The sequence below is a fragment of the Scyliorhinus canicula genome, chromosome 15, assembly GCF_902713615.1.
Source record: "Scyliorhinus canicula chromosome 15, sScyCan1.1, whole genome shotgun sequence".
In the NCBI taxonomy this organism is placed as follows: Eukaryota; Metazoa; Chordata; class Chondrichthyes; order Carcharhiniformes; family Scyliorhinidae; genus Scyliorhinus; species Scyliorhinus canicula.
The window spans coordinates 135,989,406-136,011,814 of record NC_052160.1 but is presented as its reverse complement, the minus strand read 5'-3'; the positions used below and the strand labels follow the sequence as shown (position 1 = coordinate 136,011,814).

The window sequence follows — 22,409 nt, the reverse complement described above, 5'->3', positions numbered from 1 at the left end:
ATTTTATTATTAACAGAATTTTAAACTCTTTAACATCACACCCAAAAATAGCTTGCAATTACCCCTTAAACATTACTACTCAATACAGTGAATAGAATACCCTTAATTACTATCTCTATTCCCCATGAAACAATAAGAAAGGAAAAAAAACATAAAGCTCTCAATCCATCCCACATCCCAATGGCACAGAGTAACACTTCCTTTCCAGAACAGATTTGGCTCCAGTATGAACCCCTGCAATCTCTGGCTGGATGTCTTCAAAAAGCTGTTTCAGATGGTTTGTTTCAGCTTTTTCCTTGTCCTCCGACAAGTCTGCTCTGCTTTAAATACTATTACTCTTTTATTTAACTATCCTACTGTGAGATGTCACTGTCGTCTGAAAGGGTAGCCAAATCAGACCTCAACTCAAAAAGTTTTCTCAAAATGTCGAATAGCTTAGCTCTACCCAACAATGACATCATCCCCCAAGCTGAAAACAAATTAACTCCGCAAGCTGAAAACGCATTAACTCCCCAGGGACTCCCCCTAGTCCATTAATTGTTATGGGCCAGGGTTTAGAGAACCCCAAAGTGTATCATGGAGTTCATCTGACCCACAACTTTTACTAGATTGTGGTATGGGGAGCACACGGCCCACTCTACAAGTGTGCTACAGCAAAAATGTAATTTTTAAAGCAAAACAATGTTTATTCTATGAACTCAAGTTAACCTTTTTGAAACATACAGTGAACATCTTAGCAACCATCAATTCAAATACAACCCCCAAAGACTACAACACTAAGTAATGCTTATGCTGTCCTTTTAACATCCAGAAGACTTACAAAAGAAACACCTTTTAACAGAAGCACATCAGGTTAAAGTCACCACTGAAAACATTTATAATTCTGAATTCACCAAATGATCAAGAGATAGTCTTTTGATGGCAGAGAGAGCAGCAGTACACCTGCTTGGTCTGGCTTCAGCTCCAACACTGAAAACGAAACTAAAACACACCCTGCAGCCTGCTCAAAAATGAACGTAAAAAGCTGACAGACAGCCCAGCTCCACCCACTCTCTGACATCACTGCAGTAGTAAACACCCATTTCTCAAAGGTACTCTCACTACATATATTTATATACACACCCATTTTTTAAAGGTATTCTCACATGACATAATCAACAGTGCACAAGCTCAGGCCTTCCACTCTGGTCAATTTCATCTCTGGCTCTAAAAGCTGTCTGATCTTGCACAAACAAGATTATTTTTAAAAATATGACTACTGCAGTCAAACACACTCTAACCCAGGCTTTTAACCCTTAAATTGCCAAATGTTTATAATCCAATATATCTAAAATCCTGCATTCGTCACACATTTCATCAGAACGGATGTCAGTCCTTTCGTCAACCCGAAATATGAACTCTACTTATCTCTACATAGACCTGCTGAGTAGCTCCAATATTTTCTGAGTTCTTTAGGTATCTGGCCAACATTTATACCTCAACCAACTTCATTTCAATTGATTGTATTGTCATGGATCACATTGCTATTTACGGGATCTTGCTAGGTGTTTTTCCTACATTTCGACAGTAGCTACATATTAAAAGTGCTTCACTGGCTGTAAATAGTCCAGAGATTCCGAACTGGTTAGCACTGGGACTGCGGCGCTGAGGACCCGGTTTGAATCCCGGCCCTGGGTCACTGTCCATGTGGATTTCGCACATTCTCCCAGTGTCTGCGTGGGTTTCACCCCCAGAACCCAAAGATGTGCAGGTTAGGTGGATTGGCCTCGCTAAACTGCACCTTAATTGGAGAAAAAATATTCGGTACTCTAAATTTATTTTTACAAAATGAATAATTGTGCGGCCAGGTGGTCAATGGCCTGAATCATAGATCCGGCACAGAATTTCATAGATTGCATAGATTTTACAGTGCAGAAGGAGGCCATTCGGCCCATCGAGTCTGCACCGGCTCTTGGAAAGAGCACCCTATCCAAGGTCAACGCCTCCACCCCATCCCCATAACCCAGTAACTCCACCAACCACTAAGGGCAATTTATCATGGCCAATCCACCTAACCTGCACATCTTTGGACTTTAATCTTTGTACTTTAAACTAAACCACAGCCCGCAGCCCGGCCTGATGGGAATTTTGACAGGCCAAGTTCAAATACACTGGTCAGCGACAGGCAGGCCAGGGCAAGTCTGGACTCTCCTGCAAACGGACATTGGAGATAATCAGATCTATTCAAATAATGGTGATTGTTGTGTTTTCCCCCAATTCGGTCAGACTTTCTGGCACCTCAGATTCCTGCCATTACCTTACATGGAGTCAGGATATGGGCGGACAATGCACCTGAAGGTGGACCCCTTGGCATCCTACAGATTGGGAATCAGCAACTCTGTTGGGTTTTGCAACCCCCGCCCAGTGACCTCAGTGGCTAAAGGTCAGAGAATCTTCTGAAAGGGCGTGAAGAGGAGGATAGGAAAGATCACCTGAAGACCATTCCCGTTGAAGACTCGGCACGACCCGCAGCAGAAAGGAGATTATGGACAAGACTCGGCAGCAACCCAGAAACGGACAGAAGAGGGCGTACGATAATCACTTTCGCAGATGAGGACCCTGCGACATCAGAGACTCAGAGAATTGGACCCGCTGCCTGATCGAGTTCATTGGCATGGGTAGTATTAGAATCTTGGGCAAATAATATTAGGATAATTTGGGATAATAACTGTTTGTGAACATTTATTGAACATGTGAATAAATTTGGGTTAAATCGCAAACTTGTTTTTGTCCTTTGTTCATCGTGAAAATAAGGGCACCTGTGTAAAATGTTTTAATAATAAACTGGTCAAAGTGCCTGATAATTTACAGACAACAATTGCAAGTTTAGTCTTTCTTTATCTGACTCCTGGGAGTGCAGGCATAGCTTTTTGCCTTTGTCTCGCATTCTCTATAATATGTACACACAACCCAACATGTGTAAATAAAGGTTATTGTCGAGTGCTACTTTGAGCACCATAATATATCGTTGCTTTAAATCTTGTCGATGGTTATTAAGTGGCTTGCGAGGCAGCAATGGTCTCTGACTATGAAAATAGATTGGTTTACCACGTCCTCAGTAAAATATCCCGTTGTACTGACATTATAAAGATAATAAACTATACAGAAGACAGAGCTTGCGAAAGGTGATTTGAAAAATCTTCCACCAGGGATGTAAATCATTTAAAGTATTGTCGCATAAATACTTTGTTGAAGCAAACTTGTATGAACGCACACATTAGGATTCTACAGTACTGAGGAAATTCAGGGGAGCTGGGAAAAACAGTTTTGGAAATTATTGCTCATTCGATTTGTATTAATGAATATTTTACCTTTAGCTAACACCATGAAAGGGGCACTTCGCATTGAAAAAGATTGCAGGTGGCAACCAAATATCTTATTAAAAAAATAGCACCTTCTACAATGTGGCACTCTCTTAAAGTATTGTCTTAAAGTGTTGGTCTAGATTATGAGTTTCTGAAGTAGCACAAGGTTACTCACTCAAAGATTGATGTAAAAAGTCTCCAGATGCGAGCCAAATTTAACGCTTTTCCAAAACCACTAAAATAGATTATCTGGTCACCTATCTCATCACTGTTTGAAGGACCTTGCTGTGCACAATTTGAGTGCTGTGTTTCCTACATTACAATAATGTCTGCACTTTACAAAAATATTTAAGTGGGTGTAAAGTGCATGGGAACACCCTGGAGTCATGATATAAGGGGCTGGTTTAGCACAGTGGGCTAAACCGCTGGCTTGTAATGCAGAACAAGGCCAGGAGTGTGGGTTCAATTCCCGTACCGGCCTCCCGGAGGACTGGTTTAGCACAGGGCTAAATGGCTGGCTTTTAAAGCAGACCAAGGCAAGCCAGCAGCACGGTTCAATTCCCGCACCAGCCTCCCGAACAGGCGCCGGAATGTGGCGACTAGGGGCTTTTCATAGTAACTTCATTGATGCCTACTTGTGACAATAAATGATTATTATTATTATAAATGCAGGCCCTTCTTCCTTTCTTTCTTTCCCTTCTCAATGTATGGCTTTGTCGTAGCGGGCCGAAGTTGGGGGTTGAGAGAGAGGGAAGAGGAGCATTTGTCCATTTAGATATTGCACTCCAAAACTCATCAAAGCACCTTCAACAGGACCAGACAAACTCAGAACTTCGGCAACCTCGAGGAACGTGGGCAGCAAATGGGGAATGCCATCACTTGCCAACTCCCCTCCAAATCACACGCCATACTGACTTGGAAATATGTCAGCCGTTCCTTCACTGTCGCTGGGTCAAAGTCATGGAACTCCTTCCCTAACAGCACTGCGGGTGTACCTACACCACATGGACTGCAGCGGTTCAAGAAGGTGGCTCACCCACCACCTTATCACGAGCAATAAATGTTGATCTTGCCAGCGATGCTCAACAATGAATTAAAAAACTGCGTGACCTGCAATTCGATTCTAAAGATGAGAAGACAGTGTACTTACTAATCCACTGTTAAAACCCCTAACTGGTGATCTCCAGAAGCTGGAACCAGCTTGTATTCTCCACATTTCATTGAGTTGTCAATGTTGGACATTAAAATAATTGCCCACCTCCTTTCTTAGATTGAAATTTGTTTAAAACTTCTGCGGGGGAGTAGCTTTAATATTAATATTGATGATGCACATCAATGAGACATTGGATTAACATTCCTGGTAGGCGTGTAGCAGAATACAATCAAGCTGACTATTATATTGAATAAATGTGTCTCCTTTAATGATAGCCACAAATATAATTTTAACTGTATTAAGTCACAGTTAAAAGCAACTCACAGTTCTTACTTACCTACATGTTATTGAGGACGGTGCTGCCTAAACCTTAACAGGTCCCTTCATGAATATGCATCAGAAATATTAACATTACACGCACGCACAGAATCTTAAATTTAAAGTAGAAAAGGAATTCTTTGTAACTACGCTGATGGTGAATGCAGATTAAAACTGAAGCCAATCTTTTTTGGATGAACCTAACGCTGATGCATTTAACTGGGAGTATTTCCTTTGAGAAACATTCACAGCTATGGAGCAGAGAGTACAGAGGCCGGAATTAGAACATAGAACATAGAACAGTACAGCACAGAACAGGCCCTTCGGCCCTCGATGTTGTGCCAAGCAATGATCACCCTACTCAAACCCACGTATCCACCCTATACCCGTAACCCAACAACCCCCCCCCCCCCTTAACCTTACTTTTTAGGACACTGCGGGCAATTTATCATGGCCAATCCACCTAACCCGCACATCGTTGGACTGTGGGAGGAAACAGGAGCACCCGGAGGAACCCCACGCACACACGGGGAGGACGTGCAGACTCTGCACAGATAGTGACCCAGCCGGGAACCGAACCTGGGACCCTGGAGCTGTAAAGCATTTATGCTAACCACCATGCTACCGTGCTGCCCTGTCTGGCTGTTGGGCTGCACCGGGTTTCCTGGCGGTAAGGGGCGGCTTGAATGGGAAAATTGGACAAGAGGCGTGAGTAGAGGATCCCGTCGACAGTGAACGGCGTTCCGCCACTCAAACCCATCCGCTCGTCAAGAGTGGAAACCAAGGGCAGCACGGCGGCGCAGTGGTTGGCATTGCTGCCTCACGGCGCCGAGGTCCCAGGTTCGATCCCGGCTCTGGGTCACTGTCCATGTGGAGTTTGCACATTCCCCCCGTGTTTGCGCGGGTTTCGCCCCCACAACCCAAAGATGTGCAGGGTGCATAGAACATACAGTGCAGAAGGAGGTGGATTGTCCACGTCAAATTGCCCCCTCAATTGGAAAAATCGGCACTCTAAATTAAACAAAAAAAGAGTGGAAATCATGCCCAAATCCCAAAGGGCATTTGGGGAACACATCACAGCAAGGGACAGGTGATGGAAAACACATCCCTTGGCAAGACCGACAAAAATCCTATTGTCTCACATGAGAGTGACTAAAGTTTGTCAACTATTTTGACAAAAAAACAGGCAATGAAGAAAATGCATTTCAATGTCACTCCAAATTATTTCCCCAACTTCTTATCAGTTGCGGTGGTCACGTCAGACGTTAAACAATCCGACAAACTCCTGAAAACAACAATTTTATAGAAAACAAACGCTTAATGAAAGGATAAAACTGAGGAGTGACTTACCATGCTGAATCCGGGGAATGTGAAGATTAATCCCAGGACAGGAACCTTGGAAAGAAATTCTGATACAAGCGGGAGAGTGCTCCTGGGAAAACAGTTGCATGTTGCAATCAAATGCATTTGAAAACAAATCTTTTGTGTTCACCTCTTCTTTAAAAAATATTGCTATTGTTCTCATTCTCCGGATTTGGGTGTCATTCAGAAGATCTTTGTTGCCCGTAAGTCATCCTGAGTGGTACAAATGGACTAACTTTGGAGGGCAGAGCTGTGTCCCGTTTTGGTCCCCTTATTTGATGAGGGGTGTAGTTGCATTAGACGCAGTTCAGAGGAAGTTCACTAGATTGATTCCAGAGATTACCAGGGTGCACGGTGGTTAGCGCTGCTGCCTCACAGCGCCAGGGACCCGAAATCTATTCTGGCCTTGAATGACTGCCTGTGTGGAGTTTGCACCTTCTCCCCGTGTGTTTCCTCCGGGTGCTCTAGTTTTCGCCCACAGTCCAAAGATGTGGAGGTTCGGTGGGTTGGCCATGCTAATCTTTCCTCATACATCTGCCTTGCTATCCCAGGAATCAGTCTGGTAAACCTTTGCTGCACTCCCTCTAAAGCAAGAACATCCTTCCTCAGATAAGGAGAGCAAAACTGCACACAATATTCCAAGTGTGACCTCACCAAGGCCCTGTATAATTCCTGCAAGACATCCCTGCTCCTGTACTCGACTCCTCTCACTATGAAGGCCAACATACCATTTGCCTTCTTTACCGCCTGCTGCACTTGCATGCTTACCTTCAGTGACTGGTGTATGAGGACACCCAGGTCTTGTTGCACATACCCCTCTCCTAATTATGGCTTTTCAGTTAATAGTCTGCCTTCCCGTTTTTGCGACCAAAGTGGATAACCTTCCATTGATCCAAATTATACTGCATCAGCCGGGTAATTTGTCCACACACTCAATGTGTGGCAAATCACACTGAAGCATCTCTGCATCCTCCTCACAGCTCACCCTCCCACCCAACTTTGTGTCATCTGCAAATTTGGAGATATTACATTTCATTCCCTCATCTAAATCATTAATAAATATTGTGAATAGCTGGGATCCCAGCACCGATCCCTGTGGAATTCCAATAGTCACTGCCTGCCATTTGGAAAAATGCCTGTTGCTTCCTCCTCGTCCTCAAAGGTGTGGAGGTTGGGTGGATTGGCCATGCTAAATTGGCCCTAAGTGTCCAAACCCAGGGTTACTGGGTTACAGGAATAGGACGGGGTTACTGGGTTATGGGGCTAGGGCAGGGGAATGGGCCTAGGGAGGGTGCTCTTTCAGAGGATCAGTGCACACCCGATGGGCCAAATGGCCTCCTTCTGCGCTATAGGGATTTTATGATTCTATGATTTCCTGCGCGAAAGTCCCCGCCCTCACGCACATTCGGAGAATCGCCCGGGGTCGCAGAAAATCCCGCCCTGCCGTGGCAGAAATTCTCCGCCACCCGGGAATTGGCGGGGTCGGGAATCGCGCCACGTCGAGCGGCGAGACCCCTCTGGCAATTCTCCGGCCCGCGATGGGCCGAAGTCCCGCCACTGGGAGGCCTCTCCCACCGCCGAGGTTTGAACCACCTCTGGTGGCGGCGGGATCGGCGGCGCGAGCGGGCCCCCGGGGTCCTGAGGGGGGTGCGGGGTGATCAGACCCTGGGGGGTGCCCCCAAGGTGGCCAGGCCCGCGATCGGGGCCCACCGATCGGCGAGCGGGCCAGTGCCGTGGGGGCACTCTTTCTCTTCCGCCGCTGCCACGACCTACACCATGGTGAAGGCGGAAGAGAATCCCCCAGCGCGCATGCGCCGGTGGTGAAGTCAGCAGCAGCGAACGGCGAAGGCCTTTCAGCCAGCCCTGGTACCGGGCGGCGGACGTCAAAGGCCGTTGGTGCCGGTTTTGGCGCCAGTCGGCGTGGTGCCAACCACTCCGGCGCAGGCCTAGCCCCTAAAGGTGCGGAGAATTCCGCACCTTTGGGGAGGCCCGACGCCGGAGTGGTTGGCGCCACTCCCCTACGCCGGGACCCCCCCACCCCGCCGGGTAGGGGAGAATCCCGCCCCCTGTCTGCCAACTGGTTTTCTATCCATTTCAAGAAATTATCCCCAATCCCATGCATTTTAATCTCTTATGTGCGATTTGTCTAAAGTCTTCTGAAAGTCCAAAAGGGAGAAATACGTTTGAAAAAATTGTTTCAAAAATGTCTAACAACGAACTACTGGTGGAAATAGGAGTCCAAATGTTTTATTGTTCCCATTCTGGGCTTGGGGGGGGTTGACTGAAATTGCAGGGACATAAACCTGGTCATTAACAAGGTACTCACATTCATAAGCACTCGCGTAATTAAATGTAGCTCAGTGGGCTAGTCAGCTGGTTTGTAATGCAGAACAAGGCCAGCAGCGCGGGTTACCAGCTTAAGCCTGTACCAGCTTACCCGAACAGGTGCTGGAATGTGGCGACTAGGGAATTTTCACAGTCACTTCATACTCGAGGGCTGGTTTAGCACAGGGCTAAATAGCTGGCTTTTAAAGCAGACCATGGCAGGCCAGCGTCACGGTTCAATTCCCGTACCAGCCTCCCCGAACAGGTGCCGGAATGTGGCGACTAGGGGCTTTTCACAGCAACTTCATTTGAAGCCTACTTGTGACAATAGGCGATTTTCAATTAATGGGGAAATGTAACAGATTGATGCTACCCACGAGGAGACCAATGGTGAGGTGCTGCTCTTTGGAGACTAACTTGCGGAGCTGCATGTATTGTCCTGCAAGTTGTGGAAGTACCCAAGACTTTGCCGATCCAACCGAACCATTAATAAGACACCGAAGCGGGCCTTACTTGAAAAGTAGAAAACATCCGTAGATTTCGCACAGCATGCCAATTGCAGGCCACCGGAGCAGAATGAGCAGAATCCCAGCCAGGAAGAAACTTGAGCCTTTCACCTTCTGCCTCTGGAAGAAGAATCGAAACGTGTTCCGCAGCCCAGTGATGAAGGGAAGGCCGGACACAAAGAGAATCTGACGTAGGGAGAAGAAAAGCACATAGCTGAAGTATCGTGCGCAATTCTGGGCGTCACACTTGTTTCGAATCACTAGCTTTCAGAGCGCAGCTCCTTCATCAGGTGAGTGGAGGAGCGATGATTCGAAACAAACCTGTTGGACTTAACCTGGTGTTGCAAGACTTCTTACTGTACTCACCCCAGTCCAACGCCGGCATCTCCACATCACACTTTAGAAAGGCCATGAAAGTTTTGGAAAGGATGTTGCAGAGATTTACTGGAATCTTTCCAGTGGTCAGAGATGTTAATTACATGGATAGACTGGAAGTGCTGAGGGTTAGTTTCCTGAGAGCAGAGAAGACTGAGAGGAGATTTGATAGAGATGCTTAGAATCTCAAAGAGTAAATAGAATCATAAAATTTACAGCGCAGAAGGAGGCCATTCGGCCCATTGAGTCTGCACCGGCTCTTTGAAAGAGCCACCTCCACCCTATCCCCATAACCCAGTAACCCAACACTAAGAGCAATTTTGAACACTAAGGGCAATTTGTCATGGCCAATCCACCTAACCTGCACATCTTTGGACTGTGGGAGGAAACCGGAGCACCCAGAGGAAACCAACGCACACACGGGGAGAACATGCAGACTCCGCACAGACAGTGAACCAAGCCGGGAATCGAACCTGGGACCCTGGAGCTGTGAAGCAATTGTGCTAACCACCATGCTACCGTGCTGCCTTATAGAGTAACTGATACTCTACAGAGTAGATAGTGAAAAATTGCTTCCAGTGTTTGTAGGAGGTAGAATCTGAAGGCAGATAACATTTTTGCATTTCCTTACAGTGTCAGTGATCAGTATATTTGTGTCAGAGTGTAGCGTTTTCTGACCCTCACAGTGAGAGTCCCAATGAAATAATTTTCAGCTGTTGGCTTTTTGTGAGTTTTTAAAATAAATGAGGTTACTTATAATCAAATACTTGCCCAGGATTTTAAAATGCAATGACTCCCTCACACGGTTCACACGCGTGAATATTAGATGCAAATGCATGTAAAGGAATATATCGCAACTATTAATTATCTCAGTCTCTTTTGTGGCAGGCCTGTAGGTTCTTAGATGGAGGTAATACTTGAAAGTTAAAGTGGACGTCTGGTCACGCAAAGTAAGCTGCGAGATTTCTTGCTAATTTCCCAGAGATTGGTTCTCAGCTGAACCTGAAGCTGGAATGGGTTGAGGGGAGTCCTTCTCCCGTTTGCTGTTCATTACCTTGGAATGATTTGCAGCTTGTTTGATGGTTTTCTCGGAACTCTCTAGGCACGATTTTCCCAGTGTGTCACGCCCGGCTCCATGGGTGAATCCCGGGAGAGTCCCACATTGGGCTCCGTACGGAGGGCCAAAGCCTTGAGAAAGTCACCTGACCCGCGGCTTCCAACGCGATATGGATCACGCCCTTGTTCAACAAAATATCCCCACTCCGTATTCACCCGGTGCCCGAGAGTCAACAGCCATGGATGTGAGGACTCAATTAAGTGCACATCTTTCCACAATCGTGGACCAGGCATGATGGCAGCTCAGGGTGGCGGGGGGGGGGTGGTCTTGCAGGCTATTGAAGCTGCCTGGGTGGTCAGGGAGAGGGCATGGTGGTCCCCTGGTACTCCCCCAGCACCCCTGAGCATTGGCACTGCCAGCCTGGCACCCTGGCAGTGCCAACAATCCCCTCCCTCGGCCAGAGCTCAATGTTTAATTGAGCCTTACTGCTTATTTAAATACCCGGGTACTGGGTGACTCACCAGCTGAGCCTGGAAGACCTTTTAGTTTATAACCGGCCCACACAAACTTGGGACAGTTGTGACGGTACATTGGGGGGGTGGGGGGGTCTCCAAGTCATTGGAGATGCCTGGGTATTCAGGGACAGGGCAGAGTAGCACCCTGGCACTCGGGCACTATGGCACTGTCAGCCTCGCACCCTGGCGGTGACATCTGGGATAACTCTGCTGCTTATCTTCAATACAGAACCATGGGAATTTGTATCCCCACCCAGGCAAGTAAATAGGGCCTTGGTTTAAAGTTGCACCTCCGGCCACGCAATGTTCCCTCTTGTGTCGATGTAGATTTTTGTGCTCAAGCCCTGGAGTGGGATTTCAACCAAGAATGTTGCACTTGAGAGGTGAGGGTGCGACCAACTGAGTCTAGGTGACGTTGCAAAATAGGATTGTTCTCGTGGGAAGTGAAGGTAATTTAATGATTTAATAGCGCTGTTCCAAGTCACGTGGGGGTGGATTCTCCTCTCCCCGTGCCGGCAGCGAGATTCGTAATCGGGTGGAGAATTGAGCTGTGGGCTAGAAACGGAATCAGCGCCCATTGCGATGCTCCGATCCATCGCTGACGTCGGGAGCGGGGTGCACGCCCTGTGCCAGCAGCCCCATGTAAAACCGCAATCTGCATGGATTTAAATAAGATTAACGGGCTGGAATCCCGATGCTCCACCCCTCTCAGGAGGGAGTTACGTGGGCGTGAATTAGTGTAAGTATTTATGACCGGGGTCCAGGCACCATGGCAGTTGGGGAGGAGCAAGGTTTGGTGGAGGGCACATGCCTGGATCTCAGGGAGTAGCGGGGAACGACTTGGTGGCAGGTGTGTGGACTCGGGGTGTCCCCCCTCGGGTTCAGGGTGCCTTGGCTGAGACCCCCGTTGCTGCATTAATTCATTTAAACCCACCGCCTCGCTGCAACTTACAGGGTCCTGGCTGTTGAGACTGCTGACTGCTGACAGTATCCTGTATACGCTCAGAGTGCTTCGGCTCATGTGGAAATCCACCCAGGCTACCCCTCTGGAAACCCTCATACCCCAGCAATAGGCTGCACAATTTGACCGTCTCCACCACACGACTAGCTGCCACCCTCCTGGCAGGATTACACAAGGTCCACCTGTGCCAAATGGTGCAGCTGGCACTGCGGGGGTTTGGATGAGGACACCCTTTCCCGGTGGCCGTCAAGGTGACGGCTGCCCTGAACATTTATGCCCCTGGCTTATTCCAGGGCTCGAGTAGGGACCTGTCTGGAATCTCGCAAACGTCCGCACGTAGGTGCATCTGTGATGTAACAATGGCCTACGTGTCAGGCATTGGACTATATCACTTTCAACTTGGACCTTTGAGGCCCTCCCTAGGGTGAGGGGTTGGCTATTGGGTGACAAGGCTTACCGGCTGAGGACATGGCTAATGACGCCTGTGTGGAGGCCCCAGTCCAAGGCAGAGAACCGTTATAACGATGCTCACACAGCAACCAGGAGCATCATCAAGAAGTGTATCGGGGTCCTGAAGATGCACTTCGGATGCCTGGACTGCCCTGGTGACACGCACCACTATGGCCCCAGCAGGGCCTCGAGCACTGTGGTGGTCTGTTACATCCTTCATAACATCGTGTAGCAGCAGAGTGACATGCTGGAGGAGGAGGAAGAACGACAGGCCTCACCTGTGGAGGTAGATGAGGAAGGTGCCCCGGAGGATCCGGGCGTGGTGCCTAAACTGGCAGGGCAGGCTGCTCAACGTGTGGTCCAGGCCTGCGACACACGGGACAACCTCATCACCTCCCGATCTACCAACCAGGAGGCCTGGCCACCCACAGCTCCACTGGTCTGTCCCACCTCCAACCCCCCCCCCCCCACTTCAGACACCTCCCCCAATGCACGCAGCCCCTCCCTCAGTCCCTCCTCCCCTTCCCTCTCCCTCAGGTCCCTCCTCACTGTGGTACTCACCTCTGTTGTATTGTATTGTATTGCAGATCCCTGCCTGCTGGCTCCGCCCAGTAGGCGCAGTATAAATGTGTGGGCTCTCCGGCCTGCTGCCATTTCGGCAGCAGCTGCGGGAGACTCCACATCTGCGTGATAAAGCCTCAATTACACTCTACTCTCGTCTCGTCGTAATTGATAATGCATCAATTTATTACGCAGAGAATTTAAAACGATGGATCTCCGCATCAAGCCTGATTGCCTGCAGCTGCACCCTCAAGCAGACAACGCCAAGTCGGCCTTCACACATTGGCTAGCCTGCTTCGAGGCATACATAGGACCTGCAACAGACCCACCCTCAGAGGCACAGAAGCTCCAGATCCTTTACACGCGGCTAAGCTCCGACATCTTTCCCCTCATCCGGGACGCGCCTACCTACACTTAGGCCATGGCGCAACTGAAGGAGAACTACGCTCAGCAGACCAACACAATCTACGCCCAGCACCTCCTGTCCACGCGGCATCAACTCCCCGGTGAGTCTGTGGAAGATTTCTGCCGTGCCCTGCATGCCCTGGCAAGGGACTGCGATTGCCAGGCCGTTTCGGCCATTGAACATTCTGAACTTTTAATTCGAGATGCGTTCGTCACTGGCATCGGGTTCGCGTACATCCGTCTTAGAAGGGGCTACCCTCGACCTCGCGGCGACCAAGAAGCTAGCGATTTCACTCACGGTCGCCTCCCGCAATGTTCAGCCATATGCCCCCGATCGCTTGGTCCACCCCTCCTGGCCATCGTCGACCCCGCTAGCGAACACCCCATTGTGGATCCCTCCAGCGGCCGCCCCCAGCCAACCCCAGGCCTGCGCCGCGCAGCAGGCAGCCAACCCCGGGGGACCCAAGTGCTACTTCTGCGGACAGACAAAACACCCCCGGCAGCGCTGCCCGGCACGGAGCGCGCTCTGCAAGGCCTGCGGGAAGAAAGGACATTTTGCTGCTGTGTGCCTTGCCCGCTCCATCGCCGCTATTGTCCCTGCACCCCCCCACGTGCGTTCCGTGGGCGCCGCCATCTTCCTCGCCTCAGACCACATGTGGCCCGTGGGCGCCACCACCTTGCCCCCCTCATGACACGTGCGCCCCGCCGGCGCCGCCATCTTCCCCACCTCAGGACCCCTGCTCGTAGGGCACCTCATCTGGCCGATCATTGCCTGCAACCGCCGCCGATCAGCCGCGTCTCGCCTCCATCACGATCGACCAGGGCTGACTACACAACCTCCCAACCGCGTCGACGACAGTACAGGTCGATGGCAATGAGACATCCTGCCTTCTGGATTCCAGAAGCACTGAGAGCTTCATCCACCCAGATACGGTAAGGTGCTGCTCCCTCGCGGTACACCCCATTAACCAAAAGATCACCCTGGCCTCCAGATCCCACTCCGTGGTGATCCAGGGGTACTGTACCACCACCCTCACCATCCAGAGTATAGAGTTCAGTGGCTTCCAACTCTACGTCCTCCCCAACGGCTGCGCTGCCTTGCTACTCGGCCTGGACTTCCAATGCAACATCCAGAGCCTAACCCTGAAATTTGGCTGGCCCCTACCACCCCTCAATGTCTACGGCCTCACGACCCTTAACATCGACCCGCCTTCCCTATTTGCAAACCTCACCTCGGATTGCAAACCCGTCGCCACCAGGAGCAGACAGTACAGTGCACAGGACAGGACCTTCATCAGGACTGAGTTCCAGCGGCTGAGGCGGGAAGGTATTATCGAGGCCAGCAACAGCCCCTGGAGAGCCCAAGTGGTAGTTGTGAAAACTGGGGAGAAAAACAGGATGGTCGTCGACTATCAGGCCATCAATCGGTACATGAAGCTCGACACGTACCCCCTCCCACCCATATCTGATATGGTCAATCAGATTGCACAGTACCGGGTCTTCTCGACAGCGGACCTGAAATCTGCCTACCACCAGCTCCCCATCCGCAAGGCGGACTGCTCCTACACCACGTTTGAAGCGGACGGCCGCCTTTACCATTTCCTTAGGGTTCCCTTCAGCGTCACTAACGGGGTCTCGGTCTTCCAACGGGAGATGGACCGAATGGTTGATCGGTACGGACTGTGGGCCACCTTCCCAGCCCTGGATAACATCACCATCTGCGGCCACGACCAGCAGGACCACGACGCTAACCTTTCCAAATTCCTCCACACCGCCAAACTCCTCAACCTAACATACAACAAGGAGAACTGATTAGCCATCCTCGGCTATGTGGTTCAAAACAGAGTCCTAGGGCCCGATCCCGATCGCATGCGCCCACTCGTGGAACTCCCACTCCCCCACTGCCCCAAGGGCCTCAAACGATGCCTGGGCTTCTTCTCGTACTACGCCCAGTGGGTCCCTAACTATGCCCACTCATCCACTCCAACGTTTTCCACTAACGGCCAAGGCTCACCAGGCCTTCGAACGTATTAAGGTCGACATTGCCAAGGCCGCGATGCATGCTGTCAACGTGACCCTCCCCTTTCAAGTCGAGAGCGATGCATCAGACGTCGCTCTGGCCGCCACCATCAATCAGGCAGGCAGACCCGGGGCATTCTTCTACCGCATGGAGGATGCCTCCGAAATCCAGCACTCCTCCGTCGAGAAGGAGGCCCAAGCCATAGTAGAAGCTGTGTGGCATTGGAGGCATTACCTGGCTGGCAGGAGAGTCACTCTCCTCACTGACCAACTGTCGGTTTCCTTCACGTTCAATAACACACAGCGGGGTAAGATCAAAAATGATAAAACCTTGAGGTGGAGGATTGAGCTCTCCACCTACAATTACGAGATTTTGTATCGCCCCGGTAAGCTCAACGAGCCCCCCCGATGCCCGATCCCGAGGTACATGTGCCAGCGCACAAGTGGACCGACTCTGGACCCTGCACGACGATCTCTGTCACCCAGGGGTCACCCGTTTTTATCATTTCATAAAGGCTCACAATCTGCCCTACTCCATTGAGGAGGTCAGGGCTATCACCAGAGACTGTCAGGTCTGTGCGGAGTGCAAACTGCACTTCTACCAGCCAGACCGTGCCCGCCTGGTGAAGGCCTCCTGCCGCTTTGAACACCTCAGCGTGGATTTCAAAGGGCCCCTCCCCTCCACCGATCGAAACACGTACTTTCTTAATGTGATCAACGAATATTCCAGATTCCCCTTCGCCATCCCATGCCCCGATATGACGTCTGCCACCGTCATCAAAGCCTCAACACCATCTTCGCTCTGTTCAGTTTCCCCGTTTACGTCCACAGCGACAGGGGATCCTCATTTATGAGCGATGAGCTGCAGCAGTTCCTGCTCAGCAAGGGCATCGCCTCGAGCAGGACGACCAGCTACAACTCCCGGGGAAACGGGCAGGTGGAGCAGGAGAATGGGACGGTCTGGAAGGCCGTCCAGCTGGCCCTACGGTCCAGAAATCTCCTGGCCTCCCGCTGGCAGGAGGTCCTCCCCACGCCTTCCACTCCATTCAGTCGCTCCTGTGCACTGCGACTAACGAAACTCCCCATGAACGTCTCTTTGCCTTCCCCAGGAAGGCCACCTCCGGGGTTTCGTTCCCAACATGACTGGCAGCTCCAGGACCCGCTCTCCTCCGCAAGCACGTGCGGCTCCACAAGGTGGACCCATTGGTTGAGAGGGTACAGCTTCTTCACGCGAACCCACAGTACGCCTAGGTAGGGTACCCCAACGGCCACCAAGACACGGTCTCCCTCAGGGATCTGGCACCATCTGGGTCCCCACATCCCCCCCCCCCCTGCCCCCGCGCCACCCTCCCTCCGCCCAGCGCACCCCACCACAGCCCCCACTCCAAGACAATCCATCCTCCCCTTGGTCCCAGCCGGGGATGAAGATGAGGACGACACACTTCCGGAGTCACCGGCGACCGAACCGTCGCCTGAATCACCACCGAGACTGCGGCACTCGCAACGACGGATCAAGGCGTCCGATCGTCTGAATTTATGAACTGTTCCCAAAATTTCAAACGCCTACATGTAAATAGTTTTCCACCACCCCCGCCGGACTCATTTTTTAACAGGGGGTGAATGTGGTAGTCACCACTGTTGTATTATATTGTATTGTATGTACCGCATATGAGGTGTATTACGGTAAGGCTCCTGTAGCACAGGTACGGGGGTAGATCCCTGCCTGCTGGCTCCGCCCAGTAGGTGGAGTATAAATGTGTGTGCTCTCCGAGCTGCAGCCATTTCAGCAGCAGCTGCGGGAGGCTACACATCTCTGTGTAATAAAGCCTCGATTACACTCTACCCTCATCTCGTCGTAATTGATAATGCATCAATTTATTACGCAGAGATTTTAAACGATGGATCTCCGCATCAAGCCTGATTGCCTGCAGCTGCACCCTCAAGCAGACAACGCCAAGTCGGCCTTCACACATTGGCTAGCCTGCTTCGAGGCATACATAGGACCTGCGACTGAACCACCCTCAGAGGCACAGAAGCTCCAGATCCTCTACACGCGGCTGAGCTCGGACATCTTTCCCCTCATCCGGGATGTGCCGTCATACGCTAACGCCATGAAGGAGACCTACACGCAGCAGACCAACAAGATCTACGCCAGGCACCTCCTGTCCACGTGGCGTCAACTCCCCGGTGAGTCTGTGGAGGATTTGTGGCGTGCCCTGCACGTCCTGGCGAGGGACTGCGATTGCCAGGCCCTTTCGGCCACTGAACATTCGGACGTGCTACTTAGAGACGCGTTCGTTACAGGCATAGAGTCGGCCTACATCTGCCAGCGTCTCTTAGAAGGGGCTACCCTCGACCTCACGGCGACCAAGAAACGAGCGCTCTCGCTCACTGAATGTGTGCTAACAATTCATTCTCATGGGTCCGAATGTCTTGGACGGGGGGTGGGTTGCGGTAGACGGTGAACAGTCAGGGCTCACTCACTGGGGATAATGTTACACAAGGCGAGCACACACTGCCGTCCCCATGCTCAGCCACCTCAAAGTGAGGGTTTAACCATGTGGGACATTCTGGTGTCATGGGCGCACTGCAGGAGACGACACCATGGGCCCAGTCACTTTCCCCACCCTGGGGCTGCCCGCTAGCCCCCGGGATACTCCATGGGATGGAGGTGAGGCCGAAGTGAACTCCGCACGCGCCACCCTCACCTGCCGCTGCCAGTCCTAGAGGCCACCCTCGTCTGAGCCGTGGTCTGGATGTTCTCAGCCATGACACACTCAGTGAGTGAGCCATGCCCCTCTGCCTCGGTCATGTCCCTCTGTGCCTGTGACGTGTCCCTCTGGGACTGGCCAAGGTCAGTCAGCTCCTGGCCAATGTTTCTGATACCCTTAACCATGACCTTTGTGATTGGGCCAAGCTCTGGAGCACCACAGCAATGTCCACCTGGGCCCGGGACGTGTCCAACTGTGACTGGGCTCCCTGTACTGCGCCTCAGCCATGGACAGCACAGTGTGTTCCAAGTCTTGGACATCCTGATACATGGCCCTGATATCTTGCCCCAGACCTTCCACCAGGGCCACCACCCTTTCAGGGTCTGGGGACGCTGCATTGTCAGCACCATCTCCTGCACCTGAAGGTGGTTGGACATCTCCAGCTGGACTTGCAGGCGTTGGAAAGTTGCTGACACCCCTTCCTGTAGATTCCGGCTCTGCTTTCGCAACGGCACCAGTCATGGGATGATATTTTCCCAAAGCGTGACACTTCTCTGTGTGTCAGCTGTTCCCTGGGATCAGGAAGCCCTCTGACGATCCGCTCCCTGGGGTGTCGCTGCCTCCACCTGATGTGCTACAGCATGTGTATGCAGTGCTCACCAGAGGGTGAGCCAGAAGCCTGATCAGTCACATGACCCACCGAGGTCATAGTCATTCCTGCTGCTGGCCAATGGGATTTCCCATTGTAGCCACCCCACTCTGCCAGGAAACCCCAGGGCGGGGGTGCGTTGCTGGCGGAACAGAGAACCCCAAACGACAAAGAATTCACCCCAAACTATTTCCACTGGCAGGAAGAAAGGATTCCGTGAACAAAGGACTCACATTTACTACATCGACTACAGAGTAAGGCCGACCGCCGGGAACTCTGGGTACTTATACCCCACCTCGGAGGTGGGGCCTACTTGCCTCTCGACCAATTGGAGAGCAGTCACACGACTCGTCCCAACCAATCGGACGAGAGGCACATGATCAGCCAGAGCCAATGGGAATCCAGTGCTCTGCACCAATGGCAGTGCTCATATCCATACCACCACACTCCCTGCTCGCTCCCAACAAAACGGGGAATCGGTGGCTATTTTGCTCCAGTTTTCCTGGCGTAGTTCCCATGCCAACCTGGGGACTTGGTCCCAGAATTGGAGAATCCAGCCTTTTGCCTTTATAAAAATCCCTTCTGTTTTTAAATGCAGTGGAATATCAGGCCACCACATTTAAAATATTAAATTAATCTATAAAAGAATGGCACATGATTTAATCCAATAATCAATACGGCTATATATTTATTGTGGAATATATTTGATCTAACTCAGCAGAGCCTAAATAACAGAAATAAAATTGGAATGAATCTGATCTTTGGTGTTCTATTTCACCTGGAATTCTGAACTTTTTCTGAGATCACTCAATTCTGCACCCCTCGACATCTTCTACAAACCGTCAACTCCGAGAAGCCTCTCACTTCTTCAACTCCCACACGTAATTGTCAAGGAGAATACTCACATTTCCAAATGCAAGGAGAACTCTGTCAAAATACAAGAGGACACCAAAGAGGAGGAAAAACACTCCGAATCCCATCAGTCCAGCTCCAACCCCTGCAAGGATAAATCACATCCGTTGGAAAGACTCGCTCCCGCGTTTTTGAGACTCCTTTAATCCACAGACACATTTTCTTTTTTAAATTCAGTCACTTTCGACCGTAGGCAAGGCATGCCCAACCATAAATCAGCGGGCACAGAGCGGCAGGGTAGCAATCTGCACATTGAGCATATTTTCACAAAAAAAAACATCGGGACAGATAAAGGAGCAGCACAGTAAGGGTGTCAGCATGGAGTGCCAGAGGTGGCAATAGCATCTCAAATCTCTCGCCTGTTGAGAGTTCCCCATGTATGAGGCCCCTTCCTTTACATTGTTCTTGTGATGGGGTGCCGACTCTGACAAACGCGGCATCTATTCTCCATCTCCAGTTAACCTGGAAACCTGACGTGGTGGTGGGATCTCGGTTTAGACAACTTTGTTCTCATTGTCCTCCAACAACGGTGCTAGGTGAGGAGTTCTAGAATACTGAGCCAGTGGCCACGAAGGAAGGATGATATAAAGCAATAGTAAGTTGCATTTAACTAGCACCTTTAATATAATGAAATATTCCAAGGTGCTTTACAGAAGTAATATCAATACACCTGAGTTGTGTTAGAAGGTGTAAAGACAGATGAACAAATGTTTGGATATAGAGATAGGTTTCAAGGAATGTCCTAAAGAATCATGGAGTTCCTACTGTGTAGAAGGGGACCATTTGGCCCATCGGGTGTGCACCGACCCTCCGAAAGAACACTCTACCCATGTGCAATCCACCATCCACCCCGCCCTATCCCCTAACCTAAGTAGCAAATCCCTGGACACTACGGGCAATTTATCATGGTCAATCCACCTAACCCACACAACTTCAGTCTGTGGGAGGAAACCAGAGCACCCGGAGGAAGCCTAGGCAGACACGGGGGTGGGGGGGGGCGCACAAACCCCAATAAGACAGTGACCAAAGCCCGGAATTGAACCCGCGTCTCTGGCGCTGTGAGGCAACAGTGCTGACCGCTGTGCCACCGTGCCACTCACTGAAGGAGAGAGTTGTAGCGACATGGAGAGATTGAGGGAGGGAATACAAGAGATTACGGCTCAGACGGCAGGTAGCACGGCCGCCAATGGCAGCGCGATTAAAATCGAAGATGCACAGCGCCCAGAATGATTGAAGGCACCGAGAAATTTCAGAGTGGCGGAGGGTCGGAAGAGGTTCCAGAGCTGGGGGGGGGGGGGGGGGGGGGGGGGGTCAGGGATGTGAATCTTAAAACTGAAGAATTGTCAGACGAGAGCATGTCCGAGGTGAGAGGCGAATAGGCTTCAGTGCAACATGTCCTGTGCAGGATGGCTGGTGACCTGGGAGTGGGAGGAAGATGCGGAATTTGGAGCTAGTGTTTCAATGGCTAGAATCTCATGTCCCCCCCCCCCCCCCCCCCCCCCCACACCACGGCATTGCTGCTTACTTTAGCTGGACTGTAATATCCCGCAGGGTGGGAGGGGCCATAAAATCCTAGCCCGTGTGTGAATCATGATTCAGGGGTCTGATATATCCAGCAGTCCCACTCGAATGTGACTAGTTTTGTTGATGTCGGGGAGGACAGGATTGGGGTTTGGATGCCTCTACAGTCAAATAGCTCACTGGCAATTCACCATCTTGGCTCAAGTAAGACTTGAGTGAAGTTCTGAACGAGAGCCAATGGTACAGGCCTTAAAAGCCGCAGGTCATTCCCCATGTTAGAATCAGAAAATGCAGGAGGAAGCGCGCGGGGGGGGGAAATAAATCTTTCAAAGCCCAACATGCTTACGAATTGATATGCCATCAATGAACACACGACGAGCGGTGAACGTAACTGAGGCTTTAATACACTAAACATAAAGCCTCTTGGCCTCTGATCCCGAACTGGGGCAGAGGTGGAGACCAGCCACCTTTATACTGAGCCCGAGGGGAGGAGCCACAGGTGGAGCCAGCAGGGACAAGCCCAGGCATGTAACAATACAATACAGTACAACACAGTGGTTTACCACAAGAATCACACCACTTAGCGAAGCACAAAACAGGTGGGGGTTTTAAAAATTATTTTTTGGGATGTGGGCGTCGCTGGGCTGGGTCACCATTTGTTGCCCATCCCTAATTGCCCTTGAAACGAGTGTCTCGCTCGGCCATTCGCCAGTTGAAGGCTTTGTGGGTCTGCAGGCCAGAGCTGGGCATTAGTGAAGCAGATGGGATTTGACAACAGTCAATGAGAACAGCTTTATATCCCAGATTTTATCAATTGAATTTAAAACTCCACGTGCTGCTCCTGTTTGATTGGAACTCACGCTGCCGGACATTAGCCGCTGGATTGCCAGACCTCTGACATTACCATTACACCATCGCTCTTATGCGGTGGAGTTTACAGTAACAACATTGTAGCTCTCTGTTCTTATGTTGGTCAATTCCGAGTTAAAAGTTCAAACCGGCAGATTGCCAGCTTACTGACAGCTGATCTAACACTGAGCACAAATCAATATCTTTGGAGACATTCAGTCGTTGACAGAATGTCGTCAACAGCCCCCCCACAACACCCCATGTGGACTGTACCTCTCCTGTGCCATTACTTACTCTGCGTGTCAGTCAAGGAAATCATTTTCTTTAAATCTATGGGGTTTTTTTAAAGTGCAATTAATACGCAATCCAAATCATGACTGCCTCCCAGATGCGCTCGGCCAATCATTGTAAAATGT

General features: G+C 50.7%; 1 protein-coding gene and 1 long non-coding RNA gene across 2 annotated transcripts in view; one reads left to right on the top strand and one right to left on the bottom strand.

Annotated features, from left to right (window-relative positions):
• Positions 1-2,754, top strand: part of LOC119979000 — a 17,168-nt gene extending 14,414 nt beyond the window's left edge. The window contains exon 2 of the long non-coding RNA XR_005463616.1: positions 2,266-2,754. This is a non-coding gene — a long non-coding RNA (uncharacterized LOC119979000). The remainder of the gene's footprint in view (positions 1-2,265) is intronic.
• Positions 1-22,409, bottom strand: part of golt1a (golgi transport 1A) — a 24,213-nt gene extending 1,804 nt beyond the window's left edge. The window contains exons 1-4 of the mRNA XM_038820972.1: positions 22,288-22,409; positions 19,617-19,708; positions 9,016-9,194; positions 6,166-6,247 (exon numbers count right to left, since the gene is read on the bottom strand). Of these exons, the coding sequence (XP_038676900.1) occupies positions 6,166-6,247; positions 9,016-9,194; positions 19,617-19,708; positions 22,288-22,312 (378 nt within the window). The 5' untranslated portion in view covers positions 22,313-22,409. The remainder of the gene's footprint in view (positions 1-6,165; positions 6,248-9,015; positions 9,195-19,616; positions 19,709-22,287) is intronic.